The 26,719-nt window shown below is 33.5% G+C and overlaps 1 protein-coding gene across 6 annotated transcripts in view; it reads right to left on the minus strand.

Moving 5' to 3' along the window:
• RYR3 (ryanodine receptor 3) overlaps window positions 1-26,719 on the minus strand; it is a 184,748-nt gene that overhangs the window by 113,430 nt on the left and 44,599 nt on the right. For all 6 annotated transcript variants that reach the window (XM_015287302.4, NM_206874.3, XM_015287303.4 and 3 more), the window contains exons 6-19: window positions 25,178-25,290; window positions 24,647-24,746; window positions 23,448-23,541; window positions 22,799-22,873; window positions 21,446-21,602; window positions 15,827-16,000; window positions 8,901-9,022; window positions 7,851-8,019; window positions 6,708-6,843; window positions 5,057-5,152; window positions 4,298-4,416; window positions 2,947-3,080; window positions 1,893-2,134; window positions 629-821 (exon numbers count right to left, since the gene is read on the minus strand). In XM_015287302.4, coding sequence (XP_015142788.2) covers window positions 629-821; window positions 1,893-2,134; window positions 2,947-3,080; window positions 4,298-4,416; window positions 5,057-5,152; window positions 6,708-6,843; window positions 7,851-8,019; window positions 8,901-9,022; window positions 15,827-16,000; window positions 21,446-21,602; window positions 22,799-22,873; window positions 23,448-23,541; window positions 24,647-24,746; window positions 25,178-25,290 — 1,924 coding nt within the window. The remainder of the gene's footprint in view (window positions 1-628; window positions 822-1,892; window positions 2,135-2,946; window positions 3,081-4,297; window positions 4,417-5,056; window positions 5,153-6,707; window positions 6,844-7,850; window positions 8,020-8,900; window positions 9,023-15,826; window positions 16,001-21,445; window positions 21,603-22,798; window positions 22,874-23,447; window positions 23,542-24,646; window positions 24,747-25,177; window positions 25,291-26,719) is intronic.

Consider the following 26,719-nt stretch of genomic DNA (forward strand, 5'->3'; position numbering starts at 1 on the left):
TATTGGCTCTGTCAACACAACTGTTTTGGCCACTGAAGTACAATTACATTTGCAGATTTTCTGATAGAATTTACAGTTAAATAGTGAAATAAATCTGATTTTTTTTAGGTTTCTATTTCATTATTTTAGTTATAAAACAGGTGAGAAATGGGCAACATAAGTAAGAAGAGTGCTGCTTCACACCAGTGTTTGAATTCCCTATTGTGAATATGGTATCAGTTTTACTAACGGTTTAGTGTTGTTCTTTCTTTCTTTTTTTTTTCTTTTTTCTTTTTTAACCTCCTGCTGAGAATGCTGAATGAAATTTTTAATTAGTGTCAAATAAGGTGCTGCGTTTCTAATGTGCCTTTTTTCCACTGATAATTGGAATGAGACAAAATTAATTTCCCCTAAGTCACCAAATACCCGTAATAGTAATGATTTTCAGACACTCTAACTTGTTCAGGTTACAAATAAGCTCAACATTTCACCCTAAAGTGAAATCATCCCTGATAAAAATCAAGACATTCCTGTCTCCCTCCCAGCTGACAGTGGGCAGAACAGAAAAAAACTGCATACATTTTATATAAAATCAAATAACATTTTTTGTGAAAAACTGCCAAAAGAGGAACAATTAACTAGTACTTACTTTACACCTGCTGATAAGCTTACAACAGGGAAGAAAAACCCTTCAGTACAGAAGTTCTCAAACATTCCTTGTACAGGCTGACCATTAATGCGGAATGAAATGCTGGGTACACCTAAATCCAAGCAGCAGCTAACTACATCATCAGATGACAGCAAATGTTGATTAACAGATGCCACAGCTCTGGGTACTCGACCTAGAATGAAAATAATCAAGTAACCAGAATCTGAATTCTTGCATGCATTTAACAATGAAGTGATAAATACATTTCCTCAAAGACACCATCAAGATTTTCTTTTCAGACACAAAGATATGATCTTGCCCTCATATGTTTTATGAATTGTTCTGCTTTCAAAAACAGAGAATGAATTAAGATTGTTCTAACTGGCGCAGCAGAACAGTGCATGGACTGAATAAAGCACTTGACACCTCTGATGCTGTTCAGAAAGCAAAACACACTCAGCTGAAATCCTGCAAGTTCCTGCTGTAGCCTGATGCAAGATTATTTAGACAAAGTAAATTATGCTCCACACCACTGCTTCAATCCTTTAACCTCTTGCTTTATAAAAAGGAGTTTAATCACTTTGCTGCAATACAAACCAAGAGTCTCTTAGATGTTAAAAAGCACTTATAGAAAATTTGAATTTTCACTGCTAGGATTGTTTTAGTTAAAGTGTTCGATGTCAAATATTTTTTTCCAAGAGCACAAGAACAGGTTTTAATTTGATGTTGCACCACTGAAATTTATATTCTAAAACCAGCAGAAATAGATAATATTGTGCAGTAATTTCTAATTGCCAGAATTATCTTTTATGAACTGATTTACCGAAATCTAGATTCAGTTTATTCAACATGTATGTAAGGATAATGTCATTTAATTTCAACTGTAGATGCAAAGTGAATGAATACAACTCCAAACATAACTTGTAGATCCAAACATAACGAATGTGTCTAAGGTACATACATCCACTAATTTTGAACAGATACACTTAAGTCTTGATCTAGAGAACACCATTTTTAAATTAAAATCATGAAAATAAAAACCATCTGCTAAACAGCCCCACTGGCATAATTCAGTACTAAAATCTCAGAAAAGCAGTCTGACCTAAAATCCTAACTTCACAGTATTCTGAAGTTCTGAATACAGCTCACTATAGATCAGTATGCTACATATGTACATATACACATGTATGCACTTAAAGATACTGAAAATAGAGGTTGGTAATCCCTGAATACAAAAATAAATGGAACTGAACAAAGTACTTACCAGACCACAGATGAAGGCCGTCAAAACCAAAAGAATATAGGTCATCTCCAACGCCGTTACCACCCCATCCTTCTCCACCTCCAGGATAAGGGGCATAACCTGAAGTAGAGGCCCATCCAACCCGTAAATGGGTGGGTTCTGCCGTCAAGAATGGATCAACCTGATCAATTATTAATTCAAAGTACCACTTCTTGTATTGTGCAGAGCCCTCAGCAACACCCAAAAATATGTTTGGCCTTATGCTAAAATGAGAAAATATAATCCAGTTAGTGTAACATATAAAATGTGGCATATGAGTTACATTGTTGTATAAAAGTCAAATTCACTTCACAAATCTCATAGAATGGCTTGGATTGGAAGGGACCTCAAAGGATCATCAGGTTCCAATCCCCCTGCTGCAGACAAGGTTGCCAGCTGCTAGATCATGTACTAGATCAGACTGCCCAGGGCCCCAACCAACCTGGCCTTAAACATCCCCAGGGATTTCTAAGGGAAATCCTCCCAGGGATTTCGCAACCTCTCTGGGCAATTCCTTTATAAATACTACATGCCTCTATATATAGTATATGTATTAAATATATATATGTAACCTGTACATAAATATTATGTAAGTGTAGATTTCCTTATTTTGTTTATAGCATTTGATTTGAGATAGCACTTCATTAGTTAGGCTGCTAGGAAATAAAATGTGTCTTAAAACATACACAGTATGTTTACAAACGCCATCATAATTATTAGATAGAGCCATACTGTGTTTTGAGTGAGATGTAAGCAACTTTCATCTTTCCGTTTAATGTCAAAACAGATCTCAAAATCAATTAATAATTAACAATAAAAATCAATTAACAATTCTTATTTGAGCATGGTTTCCAGGATGACTGCCACATCTCAGTGAAAATGGATTTTTATGTAGTTTATATATAAACATATCTTAAAGTCTGTGTGTCAATATTGAAAACTGCAGAACATTTCTCAGATTACAGTATTTTCTACAATTATAGAAGACATTTAAGTTCATTTTCTTCTAATACAATAATGAACTATCTCACAATACCTTGTCACATCATTAATCAAACGTGTTTGCAAAAGTAAGTCTCTTCTTGGCAGTAGATTGTCACAGATCAAGTTTTGATTGGCACGAACTGCAACTCCATTACAGACACAAAGAGAGCAAAGCACGTCAAGAACCTGAAAGAGGAAATCAAAAGAAAGTTGGCTAAAAGTTTTTATTGTACATGCTGTAATTCAGTTGTTAATTAACATTCAGAATATATCTAAGGGAAGGAATATAATAAAGAATATCACTTTTTTTTTTTTTTGTAAATACTTTTCATATATACAGGTTGTGTATAGTCTGTAATACTCGTGGTGGATAAAAAATATTTGTGAACACATTCGGAACACAGGGTTTGCAAAATGCCTCAAATAAACCTTCTTTTGAGATTTTGTATTTTATTTTTTATTATAAAAAAGCAAGGATACTACAGCTGCATGTCAGCACTCTATGATATATTTTCTATTCCATCTCATTAAAAATTTGAAAGGTAAAATGAAATACTTTGAGAAATTTACTGTGGTCCAAAAAACTTCCTGAGCTGCAATTCTGAGATTGTTTATGAATCTGTTATGAAAGCATGCTTTCAATGTGATAAATAATCCATATGAACTTGAAAAATAAAACATTTAGAAGTATTCATTATAAAGCAAAAAAGTTTCAGAAGGATATAAGACTTTATTTTTGTCTGAAAGAAATTGACATACTTGTTTTACAAATTAATCTTACAACAGAGTTGACAATGGGCAAAAACCTTTAAAAGTGAGAACACAGTAATACAGTGCTTAATACTGAGGGACACGACATTCTTATTACAAACAAACAAACAATCCAGAGACTCTTAAAGATGCATTTGAGATTTGATATGCCATCACAGAGATGATGATAGACTGAACCATCCCCAAGGCACAGCATCATGTTTACACTGATGATTATGACTTTGGAAAATGCTGCCCAGCATAAGTAGAAACAGTACAGAACATTTGTGTCAGTCATTCTTGTTCTCTGTCTAGGTCTGCAGAACTCTGGGTCACAAAGTACAATTTACTCCGTCCAGGTGCTTACAGAAACCAACTAATATATATAAAATCATAGATGTAATTAGTTTTGACTGTTATCAATATTTCTTCATTACCTATGATCACGTCAGGAATATTTGCCCTATTTGAAACAGAAAAACATATGTAAATGTTTCTTTTTTTAAATCTCAATAAAACAATATTGTAGACATACTTCAATTTTATTTTATTTGCTTAATGGTACTAGTATTACTAATCTCCATGTAGACATTTCCCTGAATGTTTTTTTTCCCTCAACTTTATCAAAACATCCTTAGTTTTTCCAAACGTACCTTGTAATTGCGTCCGTGCTTGTCCAACAGTGAAATAATAGATTTTATGTGCTCCTCAGCTATTATGTTTAAAGCTTCTGGACTTTCAATCAAGATACAGTGCAACACTTCCAAAATACCTGGATGAAGACCACAGTAATAATGTTGTCATTAATCATCTGCACAACTAAACACCATCCAAAAGCTCAGTAAATAACAGAGTATCTTAAGAGATAATATCTCTTCTACAGTCTAAAAAGTGAATAAAAACACTCATAATTGATATGACTATGATGTGAAGTATATCAGACATAAATGCATTATAAAACACTTACTAGTTTATTTGAAAATAGCCACAATTTAAAGAGAAAATGCAAGTATAAATCGATGAGAGAGACAAAGGTATTAGTGTCGAAAATGGCATAGTTTGGTTTTTTTTTTTGATCATCTCATACAAAAAGAAAATTCTATACATTTATGCTATTTGCATTTATGTCTGCAAGCAACTCTGTTATTACTTGATAGTAGTGAGACAACAGTCTGATACTATACTGTCTGATTGGATGTGATATTGAACATACCAAATGAATGGAACAAAACAGTTACACAAAACAATTTAAATACAACACTTTGCTCATTAAAAAAAAAAAGTAATGGAGATAGAGTTTTTTTTTTTTTTTTTTCTCTCTAGTGCATGCTATTTTCAAGCAAAATTGCTCTGATAACTACTCATGCATGACATCTGTGTATGGTGTATTGATTCACAATAATAAATCTTACCTGAGGAAGATTCTAATCTGTCCAATTTGCTTATTAACCAATCAAGGTTACTGGAAAACTGAGTACAATTGTTTCTGTTGCCACGAATGAGAGCAGCTAAAAAAAACCCACAGAAGATATAATTTTGAAACAGTAGATTTCTTTTTGTAAATCACCAATGTTGACCATATATATTTCTACATTTCCATAATCACTTAACAAACAAACTAACATATCCTAAAGGTGATAATAAACCTAAGTGCGATGTTAACAAACACTTAAGATTTTCATTAATTTATCAACAATTGACATAGCATCTAAAGAGCATGAAGGTTTTTTTTTTTTTCTTCTTCCCAATTCACAGAAGGTCTACTGAGTAAAGCAGAATTATACTCCTACCACTGGTTAGTAATAGAAATTATCTAACACCCTTATTTCATACAACTATCAAGAACTGGCATAATCAAAGCCTGAAAGATTTATATTTCCTACAAAAGAGTGGGAACATCACATGCAGAAGTTTGCACTCATGCACAGGTTGGGTACTGTTCTTTAGCCAAATTTTTGAATAAAAATGTTACAAAATGGATAGCTTTTAGTCTTCAGAGGCATAGAACACAAGGTTGTTTGAAACTTCATTACTAGCTGAGTATTTTAAGCAATTGAGATTTTTTTCTTCCAGAAGTTATTACTGATCATAGAAATAAAACAAAAAGCCTTTCAAAGATAACCAAAGATTTTTGTTTTGAAAAATTAACTTAATATTTATTATGACAGAACAACTGTGTTCAAAATGGACCTGCAGAAGAAAATCAAGACAATATCAGTAAAATATCAGTAAAATTCAGACAATGATACTTCATTACTTTCTTAAGCAATTAAAAGATTTCAATAGAAGCAGCTTACTTACTTAGCTACTCGTGTTACTTGTGAATCTCATGCTTCAACGCCCCATTCCTACTTTGTTTTAATTTTGTTGTAACTCTTGACTTGTTTCTTTTACTGTGGTTCAGACTGTTTTTTCATTAAATTGAAATGCATCTAAATCTCTATCAGAAGATGAGATTCTACTATATGAGGAACTGTGCAACTTATGTACAAAATTAGTGACTTAACGGTATATAGATGTACATACTTCTCTGCCATAGACTTTTGGTCCAATTGTAATACCAGAGCAGCTCACTCTAGAAAGCTTGGCATTGAAATTTAAAATATTTTATTTATTTGATGTAATTATTTTTAGTAACACTTGAATCTAAGCCTCACGTGAAAAAATGGATTATATAAATCTATGAATTCTGAATATTACTTTTAAGTTTCTCTTCGTCTTCATGAACGGAATTTTTCTAAATATTTGAAATAATAATTCATGTCAGCTCACATACCACAAGTAATAATAATAATAAAAAAAGACATTAATTTGACATGTTGCATCAATTTATTTTTCTAGCTGGAATTTATTTTTCCATTGTAACATTGCTCATCCACCTCTATTTTCTGTAATATGAGTCAGTAAGTACATGGAAGAAATTCTACAACTTATGTGACAGAATGAGTAGCATACAAAATATTCTTTGGAGGTGAAGTAGCAAGTAGAATACAGAGAATACATATCCTATATCTATATATGTATATATTTTTAAAACATATATGTTTTAATTCAAGAACCTACCAAGCAGTTCGTAAAGGAGATTTAAAATTTCTTTCCATGCTGTACCATTTTCTACTCTTGAAATTTCTGCAAAATGAGCTGCGCTGTTGTAGTCATTTAAACGATCGATGCAATTCAAAACTAGTGCCAGCATTCCCTAGACATATATAACAGAGAGGAAAATCATCTACATGTGAAAAAAGCTTATGTTGTCTTTTAACAATTTTTTTTTTACTGTACATGTAAAGCATCATCTTTGAGTAAAGAAAAAAAGCAAAAAAACAAAAAAACAAGAAAACTGTGCTTACAAAATCTGAATGTATATTTTTCTAAGTTAAAATTACCTATGTTGGAAAAGGATTTTATTTCACCCCTTACTCTGCTGAGAGTATAAGGGGTAAAGGAATAAACAAAGCTGACAAAAAAAAGGTTTATACAATTTTTGAGAATATAAATTTTACATGTAGTATCTTCCTTACATAGAAAAAAAGTGTATTCACAAAGGAATTTTATTTGATAAGAGTGGAAATTTTGCTAGTCAATAAAATATCTGCAAAACAAGTTGAAATACTACAACAAATTTTTAACTTTAATTTGATTTCAGACTGAAATGGTACTGAAAACCTGCAAGGAATTCAAGTGTTTCCAAATTTAAAAAGAAGCACAATTTTGTTTTCAGAAAGCAGCAATTCCACAATTACGTAACACACATCCTCCTCTATAAGTAGTCTTCTCCCAACTTCTAGACATAAAAATTTCTTCTTTCATTCCCTGGCAGACAAGACATCAGAAATAACATCTATAATTCATCCAAGTATTATTATTCATTTCAGGCATCCAGTATGAGTACATGTGTAGGGAAAAAAATATATATATATTTAAATGCAGTATTTCTGTTAATGCTGGCACCTGATTAAAGATGCCTATAAGTATTAAGATCAGATTTTATTAGATAGAGTTTGTGGCTTGTCCAAAGTGTTGACGTGAAAAATACAGAACGCCAAGTTAGTGCATGGCATTACAGTCTTACTATATACGCATAAACTCTGCAACTTCACATTATAAATCATACATGTGTATAAATGACTATGTTTAGATTGCTCTAAACGTTTGTAACACTACATACATAAAATTAATGAAATGTAACAAGTCATCTCTCTCTACCTCATCTTTGAATAGATTTTGTCTGTTTTTGAGGGACCGAAGCTTGTTTTGCTTATCCTCATGTTCCAGGTCTTCTCCGGGAGGCTGGAAGTACTTGATCAGGTCTTGCAGAGTCTGAGCCATCTCCTCAACAGGCAGGGCAATGGGTGATAGTGTTCTGTTGTTCCCACTAAGGAAAAGAATAACCACAGAAACTGGCTGAATCAAATAATAGTTACTGTCTCTCTGCTAAAATGTTCTTACTGACTTTGAATATCCTTGCATTTATTTCACACTGCATATGAATGTATTGATTTCAACAAAAGACTTAGGAATGCTCACATAATCATTTACATGACAGAAACGAGTGAAGATGTTGTTCCTTTTCTCTTCTCGGCTGATGTTTAGCCTTTTGCTCTAACTACTCTTACTGCATATAATCTGTGATACAGCATAAGGTTCATGAGAGATGACTGCCCCTTTGGTCTTTAAGTCTTCCAGGTAGCCACCAAGGTGACACAGAATTCAAGAGGATGGGTAATTAAAAAGGTACAAATAAAATGTTTTTGCCAATATTTTGAAAGAAATAAGATGATCTTCCTCCAGAGATCTATTTTGTATTTTCATTTGCAAGGACTTGTAGCTTTAAGTAGTAACCATCTATTTTACTTCCAAATGGTTTGGCAAATTTAAATACACTTAAATACAGTATTTTGTTTATCGAGAAAAATACAAAAATTAAAAACATTTTCTGAATATTCTCAATTTCTAGCTACTGTAGAATCCTTGCTAATGTTATTTAGATAATTCAACATCTTCTCTTCAAACTTCTTCAAATTAGATTATGGCCCAGTTTATGCCAGGCTTCAAGGTACATCTAAAAGATCTTTGTTAAACCAAGATTTATCTATTTAATAGCAATAATTATCAAAATGCCAAAGTAAAAATAAATTTATTCTAAATACAAATATTTGGAAACAGGAAATAAGATTTTTTTATTAGAGACATTCTTCTCATTTCAGAATACTTACAACAAACAAAAAATATTATATATAAGATGATAACAACTACCTTATAAACTGGCTGAATAAGCTTGTAGTATTGCGAATGATTCGAGCAGCCTGTGATTCTTCATGCTGACATCTTTGTAAGGTTAGACCATCATCCATATGACCTTCTTGGTGTAATATAACCTATTGAAAGTCAGTAAGAACCACAACCGTGATTTTAAGAACCTTTGGTGCTTTAAAAGTTCTTTTTCAAATTAACTTTTTTTACATAATGGACTGAAAACACTAATGGCATATATACTGAGCTACTACTTGGTGCTCACTTTATCTAAATATCTATTTATTAAATACAAATTTGTCAGTTTCAAATAAGAGTTATTCAGAGATGACATTTTTATGTATCTTCATACTCCTGAAATTTGCTAAGTTTATATACTTATTTCCCAGTTGAAAGAAGAAATGTCATTATTTCAATGTTCTGACTGTCAGGGAAAGATCTTCACTACCTTAAAGCATAATCTAGTAAAAGATTAATGCACAAGAAGATTACTGACAAGAAAATCAAGCTGTAGTGATAAACATTATGATTATTACAACACAGCTAAAGGAGCAACAACATTTACTATTAACTTCTCATTCATCTAACTATTCTCTACGCGTTATGTTGGAATCTTAACAAAATGAGATTTGAACTTAAAGCAACAGCAGGTATCTTTTCAATTTTCCCGTTAACTAAATACCCAATATTCCACAAAAATCTGGTAATATTTTAGACAACTCACTAAAATAAGCCTTGATCTTTTTGAGTCGTTAGAATTCTATACTACTTTTCTAAGAACAAAATATGAGCTCTGTAAAGTGATACATTTTTATGAGATTATCTGGACTCCAGAAACTGTGGAAATGTGATGTAGAAGACATGGAAGACATTTCTGAATAACTATATTGATAATTTTACCTTGAAGGAGAATAATTTATGTATCAGTCATATTTATTTATTTTCAAGAACTTCTTTTATATGCAGTCACGCTGTACATGAGTTTGTTACCTGAAATAACACAGTTAACATAGCAAGGGGTGTTCCTGTCTCTTAAAGAAACAGTATCTGAGGAATGTTTCTTCCCATCACAACTAATAAGAAAACACTTCACAATTTAATATAGATTCCTCATTCTGTTTCATGCAGCTCCACATTCTGGAAAGGATGTTAGAGAAATGAAAACTTTTCACAGACAGGATACTAATGCTGCCACACCTTGCAATTTACTTTCAACGTCATGTAGCTGACAAAAGATTTAGTCTTCTCACTAAGCAGGAAACAAAACAGGACTCTGGGGAAATAGAATCCCATAGCCATCACGGGAACAGGAAAGGAAGAAAGTGTTATTTTGTGAATAAAACTTGTACTACGAAAACATGGAATGACTGTGGTACAAAGAGTTTATCTTGTCAGTCATGCTATTGAGAAGAACTGAATGAAACTGGCCAACTACTGCCCTTTTTGTAACCACTTACACTGTATAAATAAATTAGATCATGTTTTTTCAAGGCATACTAGCTTTTTTTTTTTTGTAACATATCTTAAAAAAAATTTTGTCAGTCACGCATACTTTCTAGGACTGCTCCATTAAATAATGCAAAATACAGATTCACTAACAGTATACTGAGTAAAGATCATATTTGCTTAAAGAAAATTTTAAATGCTTAAAAAAGTTGAAAGGCTTTTTAAGGAGGGAAATCAATTGAAAAAGGTGTTCTATAAGATCAATGGAAATAGAGTAGGTATCCAAAATACTCATGGTGAGTATTATAAAAATATCCAAAATACTCATGGTGAGCAACATTAAACAGCCATTTTTCTTCCTTTTCTTAAGGATTAATGAAAATAGCAGGTACACACATTTTTGCTTTCACTCTACTGTCTACAACTGCAAGGATTAGAATTTCTTCCTAATTTGTTATTTTATAGATTATTGCTATTCTAGACTTCCTACACTGATCCCTTCTTCAGTCATTCCTGAAAAGAGAAATTAAAACCAAGCTCTTGCTTACTACAACCACACAGTGGAGATGTATGCAAATACAAACGGCTGCTCCAAAAGTAATGCCTTCTATTATATTATGTTAGTTCATAAAGTCAGAGGCAGACATTACTGGCATGGCAGAATATGTTGAATCTTCCCACCAATATTCCATGTTGCTGTGAGACAGACGTCAGCAGACAGGCACTCATGACAGAATAGCGTATGACATGGAAGTACATATGAAGCAAAGATGTGCAATTCAATTCCTTCATTCAGAAAAAAAAAAAAATGCACCCATTCACTTTAATCAGTACTTGCTGAACTTTTGTGGAGACCAAACAGTGGATGTGAGCACAGTGAGGCAGTGGGTGATCCATTCCAGCAGTGGTGATGGTGACACAAAAGATAAGCCATGTTCCAGACAGCAATACACAGATGTCACACCACAAAATGGAAAATGACTCAGTCAACACATCCACACAGATTGGTGGATTATGATCAAAGAACTGTGTACAGAACTGAATATCAGCTTCAATGTGTTGCAAACAGTGGTGGCAACTTTAGGGTATTGAAAAAGGTTGTGCCAGGTGAGTCCCATAAATGGTCTCACAGGAACAGAAAGAACACTGTATATGAGTTTATCGGGAGCTACTAAACCACTAAACCAATATCAGGCTGACGGTGACAATTTCCTGGATTGCATCATTACCAGTGATAAAGATGTGGTGCAGCCACTATGAGCTGGAGTCACAACAACAGACCATAGAATGGTCACATGCAAATTCACCACTGAAGAAAAAGCTGAAGATGCAACCTTCAGTGCTGGCACTGGAAAAGGGTCATCCTTCTAGATTTCCTGGAACTCAAAAAAACCATCAACTCTGATCACTGCACCCAACACTAAGCTGAAGGCTTGAACTTCCAGAGTCAAGACAGAGAAGAATATAACATTTCTGACTTGAATATATTAAGGCCAATGAAAAATGGACTGTGTAGGCAACATTTTCCTATCAATAATATGATCATAGCAGCTGTGAAAGAGTTCACAGCCTGGTTACCTCCACTGATGTAGACATTTACAAGCATGGACAGCTGTTGTCCATCACGGTAAAAATGCAGTTAGTGGTGGTGACTATGCTGAAAAACTGTGTTTTGTAGCTAAGAATTTGCTCTATCAAATAGTGTTACTGTGCTCTTTGTATCCGTTGTCACTACCATTACTAAAGGCACGGATTTCAGAGCAACTCACATATTATACACTCTGAAGGAGGTATACGGGTAAGCGTCACTTAAACATAAGGTGTTCAAACACCCTATGTTGTGGAATCTCCATTCTAGGAGATAATCAAAACTGAACTGGACAAAGACCTGAGCAACCTGCTCTTGCTGAACATGTTTTGAGCATAGATTAAAGACCTCCAGAAGTACTTTTTCAACTCAGCAATTCTGTAAATAGTCTATGCTGCCCTGACCAGACATTTCAAATCGTACATACATTTATATTTTATAAACAAACTTCTGTAAGCGTGCTGTTTAAACTTCCATTTTCCTTGACTACTTCCTTAGCATAGTTTTCTTCTGAGAAAAGCAAGTATTGCCATTATAGAAAGTAGTTTCAACAGAAATAACCAGAGTATGTTTTCTTAGTTAAGCTTTACAGGATAAATTTTCACTCCTTATCTAATTGGAACTGAAGGAAACAACAGGATTACAAGAAATGAATTATACTGAGATGGCTTTTGTTCCATTCATTCTCGAACTATCATAATCCTACTGGGCCACCTGTGTTCTCATCTCTCTAAAGAGATAACATCACACCTACAGGACTACATCTCCTTAAATTCTGATAAATACATTCCATCTGATAATTAAGTTTATTGCTTTGACATACTAGGGAAGCAAAGACATCAGAGGCAAATACTGTATCTCCTGTATTTTTTTTTCCCCTCATATCTATTGAAATTAAAGAATCAACTAACAAACTGTCTGGAGATGATCAGCTAAAGAAGGTTCTTCAAGACATTATCCCATCTGGTTTTCAGTATCTCCAAAAGACAGACTTTGCTATTTCTCTGTTCAGTCATCCCCAGAGTAAAAAATTTTCTATTTGTTTAAATAGAATAATTTCAACTTCATTCATAAGTATTTCTTCCTGTTACCACTTAGAAATCTAGCTCCATCTTCTCTACACTCTCCCATCAGGTATTTCTACACATTGATAAGGATACCCACTGAGACTCTTCTTTTCTGGACTAAGCACTTTCTGATCTCTCAGTCTGCCTTTCTTTGTTGAATTGCTTCAATTCCTTAATCATTCTAGTACCACTTTGATGGATTCCCTCCAGTTTGCCCCTCTTGAACTGGAGAGCCCAAACATAAATTCAGTACACCAGATGTGGTTTCATAAGTGCTGAGTAGAGGACTGTTTTCCTTTATCTGCCCACGACTTTCTTCCTTATACACCTAAGAAAGTTGCAGGTCATCTTCACTGGATGTGTTCAACTTGGACACAATCAAGCTTTACAGCTGGTCATCCTCCAGCACATACTGGTACCTGGAACTATCCCTTCTTTAGTACATTTCCCTCTTTTGCATGAGATCCTAGCCTAACCATTTTTCCGTTCCGTTGAGGATGGTCATTCTGACTAGCAGTATAGTCACTGGGTCTATCAACCGTTTTCCCATCTACAAGTACATGCTATCTCATCAACAAGGTCATTAATGAAGATGTTAATTATACTTGGGCTTATACTGATCCTTGAGCTACAGCTCTGGTCCCCAGAAGGACTTAGTGCCAATGATCAGAACAGCTTGAACAGAACAGTTCAGTCAGTTTATTACAATCCACCTGACTACCTACCTAGCCTGACTTTATGAGTTTGTCTATGAAGATGTTACAGGAGACTATTAAAAAGGTTGGTGACACTGAGATAAACAATATTCAGTGCTTTAACCTTAACTACCTAGCCATCTTATGACTGAAGACTGTCAAGTTGGTCACACGCAATTTTGTCTTCATAAATTCATACTAAGTACTGCTGGTCACCTTGTCCTTAATACATTTAGAGATGGATTCCAGGTTTATTTGTTCCATTTACTTCTCAGGGGTTTAAGTGAGGATGATGAAATTCTTCTTGTCCTTTCTGAAGACAGGAGAAACATTTGTTTTCTTTCAGTCATCAGGAACTATTACCAATTGGCATGACATTCCAAAGGTTATCTAGGGATGCTTTGCAATAACTTCAGTAACATCTCTCTGCCCTCATGTTGCATATCATTCAATTCCACAGTCTAATATCCAGTTTGTTTAAATGAGCGCTAACCTGATCTTCCTCCACTGAGGATGAATTTGGTTCTGTAGTTTCTCACTGGTCTCAGAGGTCTGGGACTGTCGAATGCAAACCTTATCAGTAAAGAGCAAGACAGAGAATGAACTAAGTACCTAAGTCATATCCACATCCTTGGTCACTAGGCACCTGGTCCAATTCCACTCATGTTCTTTCTTGTCTGCACTTTGCTTCTGGTTTAGCTAAAGAAGCTAAAGAAGCCATTTGTTGTCCTTTGTCCCCTTATCAAATCTTACTGTAGATGGGCTTTGCTTTTCCTAAATCCAAGCCTGCATGCTTAGACAGTGACTCTATTCCTTCTCAGTCACTTTTTATACGCTTCTCTTTTAGAATAGAGTTTATCAGGAACTACTTGTTCATCCAAGGCAGGCCCCTTACCACCTTTGTTTGATTTCCAGCTCATTAAGTTGAACCATTCTTTTCATTGTTTTAGATTAATAGAAACATTGGAGGATTTCTAAAAGAAAACTGTGTTTAAAAAGATGATATTTAACAGGAAAGCCAAAATGCAAGATCTATCAACTGATTCTTCATGTTCTGATAAGATCACCTTTGAAGTTATTAAAAAAATAACTTGATTGTAGACAACAAGCCTGACATGATAACATGACAGGAAAATTAAAAACTGTTAAAATTGAAGCTTTATTCTATTATTTCAGTTTTAAACATGAAACTGAATAATCACTAGATACTGCATACCACTTGTTAGCAGAAAAATCATTCACCCAGGGTTAGAAACTGACATTCAGCTCTAGTGTAGAGAAAGACAATGTAGCAGCAACAGGTAATGCTGAAATAGATTCTAGAAAAAAATCTTCACATGATACTGTTAGACAATAGTAACAAATAAAATATAATTTCGCAAAAAGTTTTGATTTTTCCAAGTGGCTACAATAGCAATAAGATTGAAGATAATAAAAATATAATCATTACATGTATAAGTTTCAGTTCAGATAAAATTAAAATACTCTGATCATACCAAGTTACTTTATGAATTAGAAATAAAAATTTTAAGATTTCTTTAAATTAGCTTATGAAGACTGGTAACAGATTACAATACATTTTTTCGTCACTTTCCCAGAAGACATCTGCAATTCAAGGTCTTTGTTACATCATCACAATTACATTTTAAAATTTGACAGAATATGGTTCATTCATATCCCTTAAGAAATGTGTGCAATTTCTATGGCCATTTTTGAAATAACAAATTTCACTTCCATTTCACAACGTACACAGAAGTAGTTCTAAACATCATTATATGTAATATGACTCTCATCTTTACATCCTTAAACAGCTAAAGGCAGATTTTCAAAAAAGGGATTTGAACAACCAAATAGTAACTTAGCCGAAATTCAGTATTTCTTCTGGTAAGAAAAATATTTAAGCATATTTCTTGCAAATTTATCTTTGGTCATGTAGTTATTTTAATATTCTTCACTGACACCATTATTAGAGTGAAAGCATTCACTGTTTACAATAAAACAGCACAAAAAAAAAATTAATCCCACAACATCCGCATTGTCAGGATGTTAAAAAAAAAAAAAGACATTGTTACACAACTAACATTAACTCAACAAATAATTAAAAAACAAATAAGGAAAAGCCTGAACCATTACCTTTCTTTTCAGGAGACCTAAGCGTGCTGATTTAGCATCTGGTGCTTTATAAGTCAACCATAAGGCACTGGCTACATGTTGAATAAAACAGACTGAATCACCGTATTTTATTTCTGGGACTCCCATTCCATCAATGTCACGTTTAAGAGTAGAATCCTGCTTTTCTTTTAGTTCCTATGAATATAAAATAAAAGTTGGCATTTAATCTCTGTACTGAGGCAGAACAAACCACTGAATTCTACTGTGAACAACACTTCAAAAGTGAACAATAATTTTTATGATATCTATGCTGTTAGGATGCAGCTAAAAGTTTATTTCACAAAATTTCTAATTGTCTGTACAAAAGTACTCAGATTCTAATTGTTTAAAAATCATTTCAAACCTGAAGTAACACCATACCTTCTGGAGCAAGAAACGTCAAGTAAAATCCATTACCAAGTAAATATGTATTAAAAAATGAAATTATTAACTAATCTAAACATTTAATCTAAGCTAATCAGTGATTACCGATTTTGTTAAAAACTTAATTTAGTAGAGTCTGAAGAACACTATTAATTTTTCAAATTTCAGCTTAAATAATTAGAAAAAAATAAGCAGAAACATATTTTAAAATTTAATCAAAGTAAATTTATGCTAGCTAAGTTTTTGCTTATAACTAGTATATGCAGACAAAAAATACACTTGCAGTGATGTCTCCATAATCAAACAAGCAGCAAAGAAAAAATACTTTAGCCAATCAGTAAGACTTGGATTTTAAACATACTATACTTTTGCATCTCTTTATTTTTTTTTTACATTTGTTTTATTTTAACATTCATTCTCTTTGTAAGAGGAGTTGATTCATTCAAATCTCTTTTAAAGCCACTTCAACACTTGGTTGGAACACCCAATAAAATTTTTTAGCCCAAGATTATAAAAGCAAGCAAATTTCTATTTATTTATTTATTTTACAATAGCACAGTTTTCATTTCAAAATTAAATTTGGGAATAAGGACAGAAACATGTAGCAAATTCTGTAACGGCAAATTTCGGATGTGTGTGTACATTTGTTGTTAAACAGAAAATGAGTATTAGGTTATTTCTTTCCTATAATTCCAAATCCTGTGATAGACTGAGGTGTAAATTGTTGCTAATTTCTTTCCAAGAAAAGAAAAAAGGTTAGACATCGATAAATGACACATGTAACAGGTTTTCATTACTGTTTAGTGAATGTTCAACATCTGTGGAGTAATAGATGATCTACTGTAACTGTGCTAATCCATTTTCATTTAAATGGAATCTAGCTGTCATCTTTCAACAATAATTTTAATTGAAACCACATAATACCATCAAGATGCAGTATAATGAAATTACAACATATTCCTGAGGGATACCATTACAATGCAAAGACTACATGGAAATCATGTCACACCATGTTTATGTGGATTGCATCACCACATAAAGATGAACCATTTCAATATATATTTGCAGTGGGGCCATTAAATAATGAAGAATACAAGGAAATAGCACAAATTCATTAACCGTCAGAAATTAATTATTTAGGTCTACATAACACCCTGATGATTAAAGCATTTGTATCAAGTATTATAACTGTGTCAACAAACAAGCAATATGAATTAAGATACTGTTTGTTAAAACTAAAATGATACTGGTTCCTTTTGATTACACTAAGCACTAATAAATAAAAAAATATCACATTTCAGAATGTTCTTGGGGCCTTAAAGGCTGTTTTCACTTTAAAGAATAGAGCATAAATTCCTTTGTGAAGTTTTGCTCTTCGCTCTCTGTACAGTTTCTCTAGGATTTTAGCCAAGTCATTTGATAGTAGTATGCAAAGAGAGGGTGTATTTTCTAACAGCTATCAGAAGTCCAAGTTATAAAAAGATTGTTGCTAGAGGAAGATGAAAAAAAAGAAAAGTAGTAAGAAATATGATCTATAAGATATTTGTATCGTTGCAGCAAAACATCTAATCTTTTTCTCCTCCAAAACCCTCTCTTTACAGCCTATTTTCATTTAACTCCCTGAGGCCACAAATGAATCAAGCTGAAAAAAAAAAAAAAAAACCAAAACAAATCACATCATGGTCTGCAAGTTGTCAAAGGAAAAAGAACAACAATAATAAAAAAGGAAAAAATGGAATAAATGAACTTGGGGGGCAAAGCTGACAAAGATAAGCAACTTTCACAAGTTGTTTAATACACTAGGAGGGCAAGATTTTGAAAATGGGAGAATTCCTGTGTAAGAGAAGGAAGGTAATGAATAGCAGACTGAATGAGACAAAGAAATAATTATCTTCACAATGATTTTTCAACAGCTTTCTCGTAGAAAAATGTCCTTGATACTTAAAAGGCCTGTCTGCCTACCCTAAAAACTGCTTAGACAACCTGACTGCTCAACACTTAATACGTATGCAAATTCAAATGGTATCTTTTAGCACTGCACATTGTTACTGCACTAAAAGAACTGCCATCTGCTGAACATTCTTTAAACAAAAAGATGCAAAGTCAACAAATATAATAGCAGAGGACTCTAAGATAAGCACACTTATCTTGCTAGTGCGTTTACTATAATTCATGCCTTGCTGCATACATTTCTATACCCTAGCAGCCAACAAAGGAAAAAAAAATAAACAGGTAATTTTAGTTTTACTTCCTACTTTCTACTCAAACAAAATAAGTAGAAGTAGTGGTGCTTACTTGGATAATAAAATATGAACCAACAAATGAATATTCAAACATTTAGCAACTATGGTGTCTATAAGGCCTATCATCTTATTCAAAAAACTTATGATTACCACTAAACTATTACGACACCCTAATGCCATCTTGAGCCCCTAAGATAGCTACATGTTGGCAGTAATATTAAAATGATATCAAATCCTTCTGCATGAGTCATCTGTGAATTCTGAATGTGTTAGAATGTTACCTACTCAGACTACACAAATAATTTCTTCATTGTTAGTTGTATATGTGGTCATCAAAATAAAATATGAAATTTCAAATATTAATTCTGGACTTTGATAGCTTTTAAAGAAAAAACATTTTAAAAGCGTATATTGCTCTTCATTTTATTTATGCTCAAATGCAAGCATAATCAAGGTTCTGCTCAACAGAGTACAGTGAGCCAAGTACTATGCTGGAATGAGAACACCCCATTTCAAAACAGGATTCCATCTGCTGTAGGGAAACTGCTGTCTGCGGTCACAAGGCATTACAGAACTCTTGGCTTAAAATATGAAGATTGACATTTTAAAAGTTTTGAGTAAGTGAACCCCATTTTAAATCAACAAAAGACATCATTTTGTTTTTTTTTTTCAACTTAGTTGGCATTTATTCGCAGCAAACAGACATATTCATGTATTTTGTTTTCATTCAAATCAGCACCATAAACTAGAACGTTCTATTAATGTCTCTTTACTATATCTTTAACATTTAAATGCTCTGTTCTACTCCTCTTTGTTTTAGAATGTATTAAGGAAAACTCTGATTTAAATTTATAATTAAAAATATCTGTTTTGACTTCCAGTACAACTTGGCAAAAGGAAACAAAACAGTGAAAGTAAATTTACTGTTCTTGAATGCTATAAAAGGATTTGAAAATCAAGGATAACTTTTCAAAGAAACTCCTGGGAAGCCTTGGGTATTTAGCATACTCCACAAAATTCTGCCTACTGGCAAAGAGAATCTTTTTTTCCTCCACGGACTCTCTTTTGTCAGCTTTCAGAAAGAAAGAATATCTCAATGGAGAAATGTGTTATTTCCTTTTGGATACTTCACAGCAATCTGTGTTCTGAGCACTCTCATCTGAATTCAGTGTTGATCCCACTTGAAAACTAGACTAAATAATTCCCAAGGTCCGTTCCAGTCTGAATTACCCTAGGCTTTGAAAGGGCAAGAGTGCTATAAACAGCGAGGTATTCCAGTATGCTGTGTTTAAGGATCTGTACACAGTTGGATAGAAAGGAATTAGTAATCTTGAAATTTCCTTTAATTTAAGGTACAGCCAAGTGAAAATATTTCTCAGTTGAGAGAATTAACATGATAAAATTGTTACAAAATTTTACAAAGGTTTATGTGCAGAAATTAAAAGACAGTCACACTTGTGTGCATGTTGTACGGCCATTCATTCTAAGTTCTTTCTCCTTTTACTCTTTTAAGCAATCAGCACATATTCTTTAGGTTAGCCCTATGAGTTTGTTTCTTCTCACAGGCCAGATTAATCTCTGGGGCTTATTCACATCCGAAACCACATCTTCAAGAAGTTTTAACCATCCTGTTACCACTGTTTGTTCCCCTTATCTTTGGAAACACTGAAGTCTCTATCCAGTGGCAACTGCAGGACTCAGTTGCCTGACAGTAAACAACTACTTTTTATTCTTGCCTCGAACATAAGCGAAGTTACATTAAGCCAGTGTGCAATTATGCAATGAGTACATTATGACAATTTGAACACAACATTAAACCAGTAACGGTGGCATTCCTGGCACACTCACCATTAACAAGGCGCTCTGATTTGCAAAAAAAATTGGAAAAAATTACAGCTGTAATAAATGGCCCTGGACAACGTCATACATACAATCTGAACTGATAGCCTTTATGTTGCAGAAAGAACTCAAGTATTATTTGGTGAGCCTCTGCAATCCAAGTTGCAGTTTCTGCTACTTTTTCAATTATTCTCATTGGTTAAAATAAGAATTGTAGGCATACTGCATGCAGTCATGCTAATGAAATAGACATGGTCATTTTAAAAATGCTACGGAGGAGTATTTTCTTCATTATATTAACAGAAGTCTAGTGTCTGCCAAAGCCTTGAATGATAGATTTTATCTCATACCCATCTAACATTAGAGATTCTCTTTCAGTACTCCTCAGTGACCATACAGCATTCAAAACGACACAGAACATTTAACTTCTTATATCCAATCAAAGACATCTAATATAGAAGCTACAGCAACTGTTGGTATTGTCACTAAAGCATGTAAAAATTTATCACCTTTGGTGTAAAAACTTTTCACTTTCTGGAAAGGTATTAACTTTGCCTACTTTCAGATTCAGTCTTCATCCCCTCTCATTAGTACTGTTTTTCTCAGCTGGAAACGATGAAAAAGCTAGTAACATGCAATAAGCAGCTGACTAAATTGTACAACATACAGTTTAGAAATCAACAGTAACTTTTTGCTTGCAATCCACCTATCAGCACACAGCATAAAGAATAACAAGAGCAGAATTTTTCCAAACTGAACTGAATTTATTTCAGCTATAACATAACTGAAACGAATGACAATCTAATGAGTTGCTGCCCAACTGAAATGATTTTAAAACATTTATGGTAAATTAACTGTATCTTGTACTGTATTACCTTTCAATCCTGTTTGATTTTTTGTTTGTTTTTTAAAACTTGTCAATAGCTTAGTTTACTCTGGAATTTATTTATCAGACTCATTTCTCTTCAGAAATCTTTGTTACTCTTGATTCAGGATATTTACCTTTGGATGTAAATGCAGCAACCCCAACAACTACAATTTATACATTAAAAATAAATTAGAAAGTTATTGAACCAACTCAAAACTTCACTTGAGTGCTTCATATTGAGGACAAACTTCCATTAAAGTCATTTACCTTTGATGCTCTGAAACAAAAAGCAGAAGATGTTGTGTCTGACTTTTCTCTGTCCAACATTACAAGACCTTCATCATCATTCAAAGCCAAGTACATTCCTGTTGTTATATGTCGAAGACGGAAAGGCTGTCCCCATCTGATATTACTTCCACTCCAACTAAACGTATGAGACATCGAGGAATAATTTATGAAGTAAACATCAGATGCAAAACTGTTAATATGTTTGTAATGGAACATTGGACAGAAGTAATCACTGTAATTTTCTTGCTTCTCTACCCTCTCTCTGTTTTATTAGGATATCACACACATTGTCTTTAAAAATCACTACATGTTTTCTGAAAAATGTTAACGTGCACATTAACTACTATTATACAGTTGACTGCATAACCGAATTAAGCGAGGGGCTCAACGTTCCAAAGAAGTATAATTTTCTTTAAGATGTAGAATAACTCTATTAATTACAAGCATATTTCATTTGTAATCACAAATACACCAAGCGTAAAGCAGTCATTTCAGGCCACCAGAGTTGAAAGACAATTAAGTAGTACCCTTATGGTACACAGAAATTTCATTTCATTTGCAACAAGAGATAACTAACCACAGAGATTGTATCTACAAAAGGCATCCATGAGAGTTATTACTGTGTTGATTTCCACACATGCCTCTAAAATTACAAGTGAAAACTATGCAGCAATGTCTCAAGCAGAAGTACCTCATAGGCAACGTTATTTTTGACATGGAATACAGATGAAAAAGTCTTGCAATATTGACACCGTATCACTGATAAATTACTTTTTATTTCAAGTATATGCAGGCTAACATTTATTGTATAGCAGGACAAATAAATTAACGATGTTCTGCTTTAAAGAATATTTTAAGAATGCCCAATCCTATTTTGGGGTCAGTTCAGCCCTGGAAAAGAGAAGGCTCGGTGAGCATCTTATTAATGTCTCTAAACACTTGAAGGGAGGATTCAATGAAGATGGAGCCATGTCTTCATAGAGGTGCCCAGTGCCAAGACAAGAGACAATGGGCACAAACTGAAATGCAGGAGGGCTCCTCTGAACACTCAGAAAGCCCTTCTGTACTATGCATGTGATGGGGCACAGACACAGGTTGCCCAGAGGCTGTGGAGTCTCCTTTTTGGTGACCTCCAAAAGCCACCTGGACATGGGCCTTGGCACCCAGCTCTGGGTATAACAGCTTGAGCAGGGTGTTGGGCCAGATGATGTTCAGTGGTCTTTGCCAACCTCAGCCATTCTGTGATTCTGTGAAATCAGTGTTAGCATAACAGAAGTTACTAACAAATCCAAAAACAAACAAACAAACAAAAACACACAAAAAAAACTGTACCTTATTCGAAGGGGTTCTACTCTCCACAAAGACCTCGCTCGAACGCCTGCCCCTCCAGTTTCATAAAGTACTTTCCTATGGAAAGATTCAGAAGATCATCCTCTTGCCTTTGTTTGTGCTACTTAGTTTTCAGAAGATTGAGTTCTATAAACCATCTAGGACTCTCACCTAGCTCAATGGATGAAGATGAACAGAAAAAAACATTTTTACTCATTGAGAACACTGTAGAGAATACAAATGTCCCAGGCAAGTTATTATAGATAGAGATTTAAGTTCAAAAGAAAAGAGATTTAGGCTAGGTAATACAATTTAATTATCAATGTATTCATGCAATTTGAGAGAGAAAGAACTTGCAAATGGTACAATATATAGCATATATAAAATATGCTGTAGGGACTGGGCTTATAGACTTTTTTTTTAGGTTAAAATCTTGGTGGAAACTAACTACTTGAATTTCAAAAATACAAGAACTTATGATTGATTTTCTACTAAGTAGGTCTCCCAAATTATAACAATGCCTCTGTCTAATTAAAAATTACTATTGAGACAGTTGAACGTATATAACTTATCTAATCTTAAATTTAACTGACAATTAATGATCTATACTTATTTTTTGAGAGAAAACGTATAAAAATGCACCACCACTCACTTCTGCTGTGAATCATTCTGATCTGTAGAAGGAATTGTCAAACACTCATCATGACCATGGAAAAAGCGTACTACATGCCCACCAAGAAGATATCCTGCAGAAAAATCACATTCACTGATTAGTTTAAATATTGGCTATCTCAAAATGTCATCCTCAAAATAAAAATAAAAAACCACTATTAATTTTAATAATACCTGTGTGAAAAAGTATATTATTTCTTTGTATCTTTTACAGTTAAAAAAAAAAAGAAAATATTTCTTCTGAAAATAAAGATAACAGGAAAGCAACCTCTTAACATTTAAAAATCAAATTAAGATTCTGGGACAGAAAAGGAAATGAAAAAAAATGCTTAATTACTGTTTTGAAAATTGAATGCTTTATGTAGGAGCCAAATTTGTTAAAAGAACAAATGTATAAATTAGGGAGAGTAGAATTAAACCCATATTAATGTTATTGATCCAATATGAGTTTGTAAATTACAAAAGTGATAATGGGCAATATCCTGCTGCCAATTATTGCAAAGGTCAAAATAAAGAAAGAATGAGAAGAAAATACACTATCCTTATACTTATGTTCTATCAAAATTATTTGACACAAATCACAAAGATTCTGTTATGAGACTTCCTTACTTTGTCATGTTACTTCAGTATCCTCTTTTGTACTTTGTATGCTTCATAACTTTTCTTACAAGCTAGAAGGAATATAAAGAAGCACTGATCTTCCTATGTTTTATGCTGTGCATATAATTTTGAGGATGTTGAAATAGGAACTACAAGAAACCTGTTTTCCATTTCGCATGTACCTCATTTCTCTTCTGTTCTCACATGGCACAGGGTTATTGAAATTCCTCAACAAAATCTATGTTTACTGACTTTTCTTACTCATCAGCCCTTACTCCCAAAAGTTAAACTGAAGATCATAAACTCATCTGTTGCTCACTTGGTCTTCATTTCCCATGAAACTGTTTACGTTTTGTAAATCCAGAGTTCGATTACTCATTTGGCTTTTCAGCAGTTAACTCAGCTGAAGTATCTGTATTTCCCTGTTTTCCCTTGCATTACTCTTCTATCCCACGCTCATTTTCTGTAATAACCTCTTTAGTTTGATGTTCTGAGGTGTTTGTGTTCATTCACTCTTCACGAAATATGACACAAAGCCATTCAAACTGCATTAATTTCTAAATAAATAAAACAACAAACCTTCTGTAATATTGCTTCCTGAGCATGTAGGATGTACATTCCAAAGTGTCTGCATGAAGGAGGCGTCCACCTGGATGCTTCCATTTGACATGGAGAGATGCTGAAACAAGAAGATAACAACAGGAAACGGTGAAAATTGTGCTTAAAGATATTTTAAGATATTCTTTCTCAACAAATTAAAAATACAAAACAAAGTAGACATACATACACTCTTTAAAAATTAGTAGGAACAGGGTTTTAAAATGATCTTTTCTAAACTCTAACCAGCACTCTACAGCTGCAGCTTAGAAATATCCACAGTTAAGAGAAATAAAAACTTCCCAAGACAGAGAATACTGAAGGCTAAAGGCATGAAAATAATCTTGATCTAGTGTAAAGAAAATTATTCATGCAGAAAAAAAACAAACAAACCATTAGAACCAGACATAATTTTGTAGATCAGAAAAAAAGTTATCTGTAAGAATCCCAACACTTTCCCAGTAGATCATATTTTTCCACCATCCGGTTCACTTGCTTGATAAACAAACCTACCAGGTATCTTTCAGAGGACACACTGACCAGGATAAGATCATCACCTATTCGAACTTTTTCTCCTTCTGATCTTTGTTTAGAAGCAGGGTGTATTGTCCACCAGCATGCCTCACCTAAATGACAGAGATACTTATCAGTGATATGCAAAACAGATGACTCCCACAAAATTTAAGGGTATTTTTGGACAACACTGAAGCAATCTGATGAAGAAATATGTCTTATAAGACATTCATCATACAAAGTCAACTCATTGCTTTTTTTCTATCCACTCAAATTTTTCAATTTACTCAAAAATTTTTCTTGGCAGCCAATCTTTGCCATCACTGAAGGTGTTATTTCCTGTTGCATATTTTGTTAAAGCCACTTATCATTTACAAAACAATGCTCAGAACTATTTTTCCTTCAGCACCAGAAAATTGCTGCGAGCTACCTTGGTCTTCATGATCACATTTCACATCTTCTTTTCCTTAATGTTCATACCTGTATTCACAATATTTTGCATCACTTCCACTCTAAGCTACAATTACACTGTAGAATTGAAAGAAATACTCCATAATTTCACAATATTGCTGGTAGCATAAGGCAAAGTGCAAAAACCTGTTTAATCAACTTTCAAACTTCACATAAAACATTCTTAAAGTATGAAAGCTACAAAAATGATTATAAAGAAGATAATAAAGAAAAGTTACATCCCTAGAAGTGTTAAGTACTAAATCCCACAAAGTGAATCCTTTGAAGTATCCAGTGGCTTTTGACTCAATATTCACCAGATCAAAATGCTGTCTACAGATGAAATTGATTCAAAAGAACATTTTCATGGGTCAAAAGAAGGGTAAGAAGTAATATTTTGATGTTAATGAGCTGTACAAGCATGCTGTAGTTGTCAAAAACTGTCAGTGCAGAAAAACAGCTAATCACTCCTTTTACATACTACTTTTTATGTATTACATACACATGCAAGGATCTCGGTATATGTATAGTAAAATAAATACCAATACAGATATCTACCAACTACAGCCACATATTAAAAATTTCAAATACACAAGCAGATACATGCACAATAATTTTGGAAAAAAAAAAAACAATAGAAATATAATATATATGATATAGAAATAGATACTACTATCTGAGTGAGAGAATGTATACATTCCTCTTACCAACATGCTTAAAGAAAATGGTCTATGTCTAAGGCAGCAATCAAACACACAAGTCTGAAACCATCTTCTTCATATCTACTCCTGAAAGACAAACCTCACTCATTCAAACTCAGTTCATGTAGATAACACAGACTTGGGCTGCTCTGAAAGTAATGCTTCTTATTTTATTATTTTAGCCCACAAATTTAGAGGCAGAGGTTTGTGATAGGGCAGTAGAAGCTGAACCCTTCCACCAATATTCCATGACATTTTGTTGCTGTGTGACAGATGGTAGCAGAGGGGCAGTCTGACAGAACAGCGTCTGACAGAAGTGCATATGAAGCGAAGGTGTAAAATTTTATTTTCCCATGCAGAAAATATGATGCCCACTGACATTCATTGACAC

Source organism: Gallus gallus, chromosome 5 (assembly GCF_016699485.2).
Source record: "Gallus gallus isolate bGalGal1 chromosome 5, bGalGal1.mat.broiler.GRCg7b, whole genome shotgun sequence".
NCBI lineage: Eukaryota > Metazoa > Chordata > Aves > Galliformes > Phasianidae > Gallus > Gallus gallus.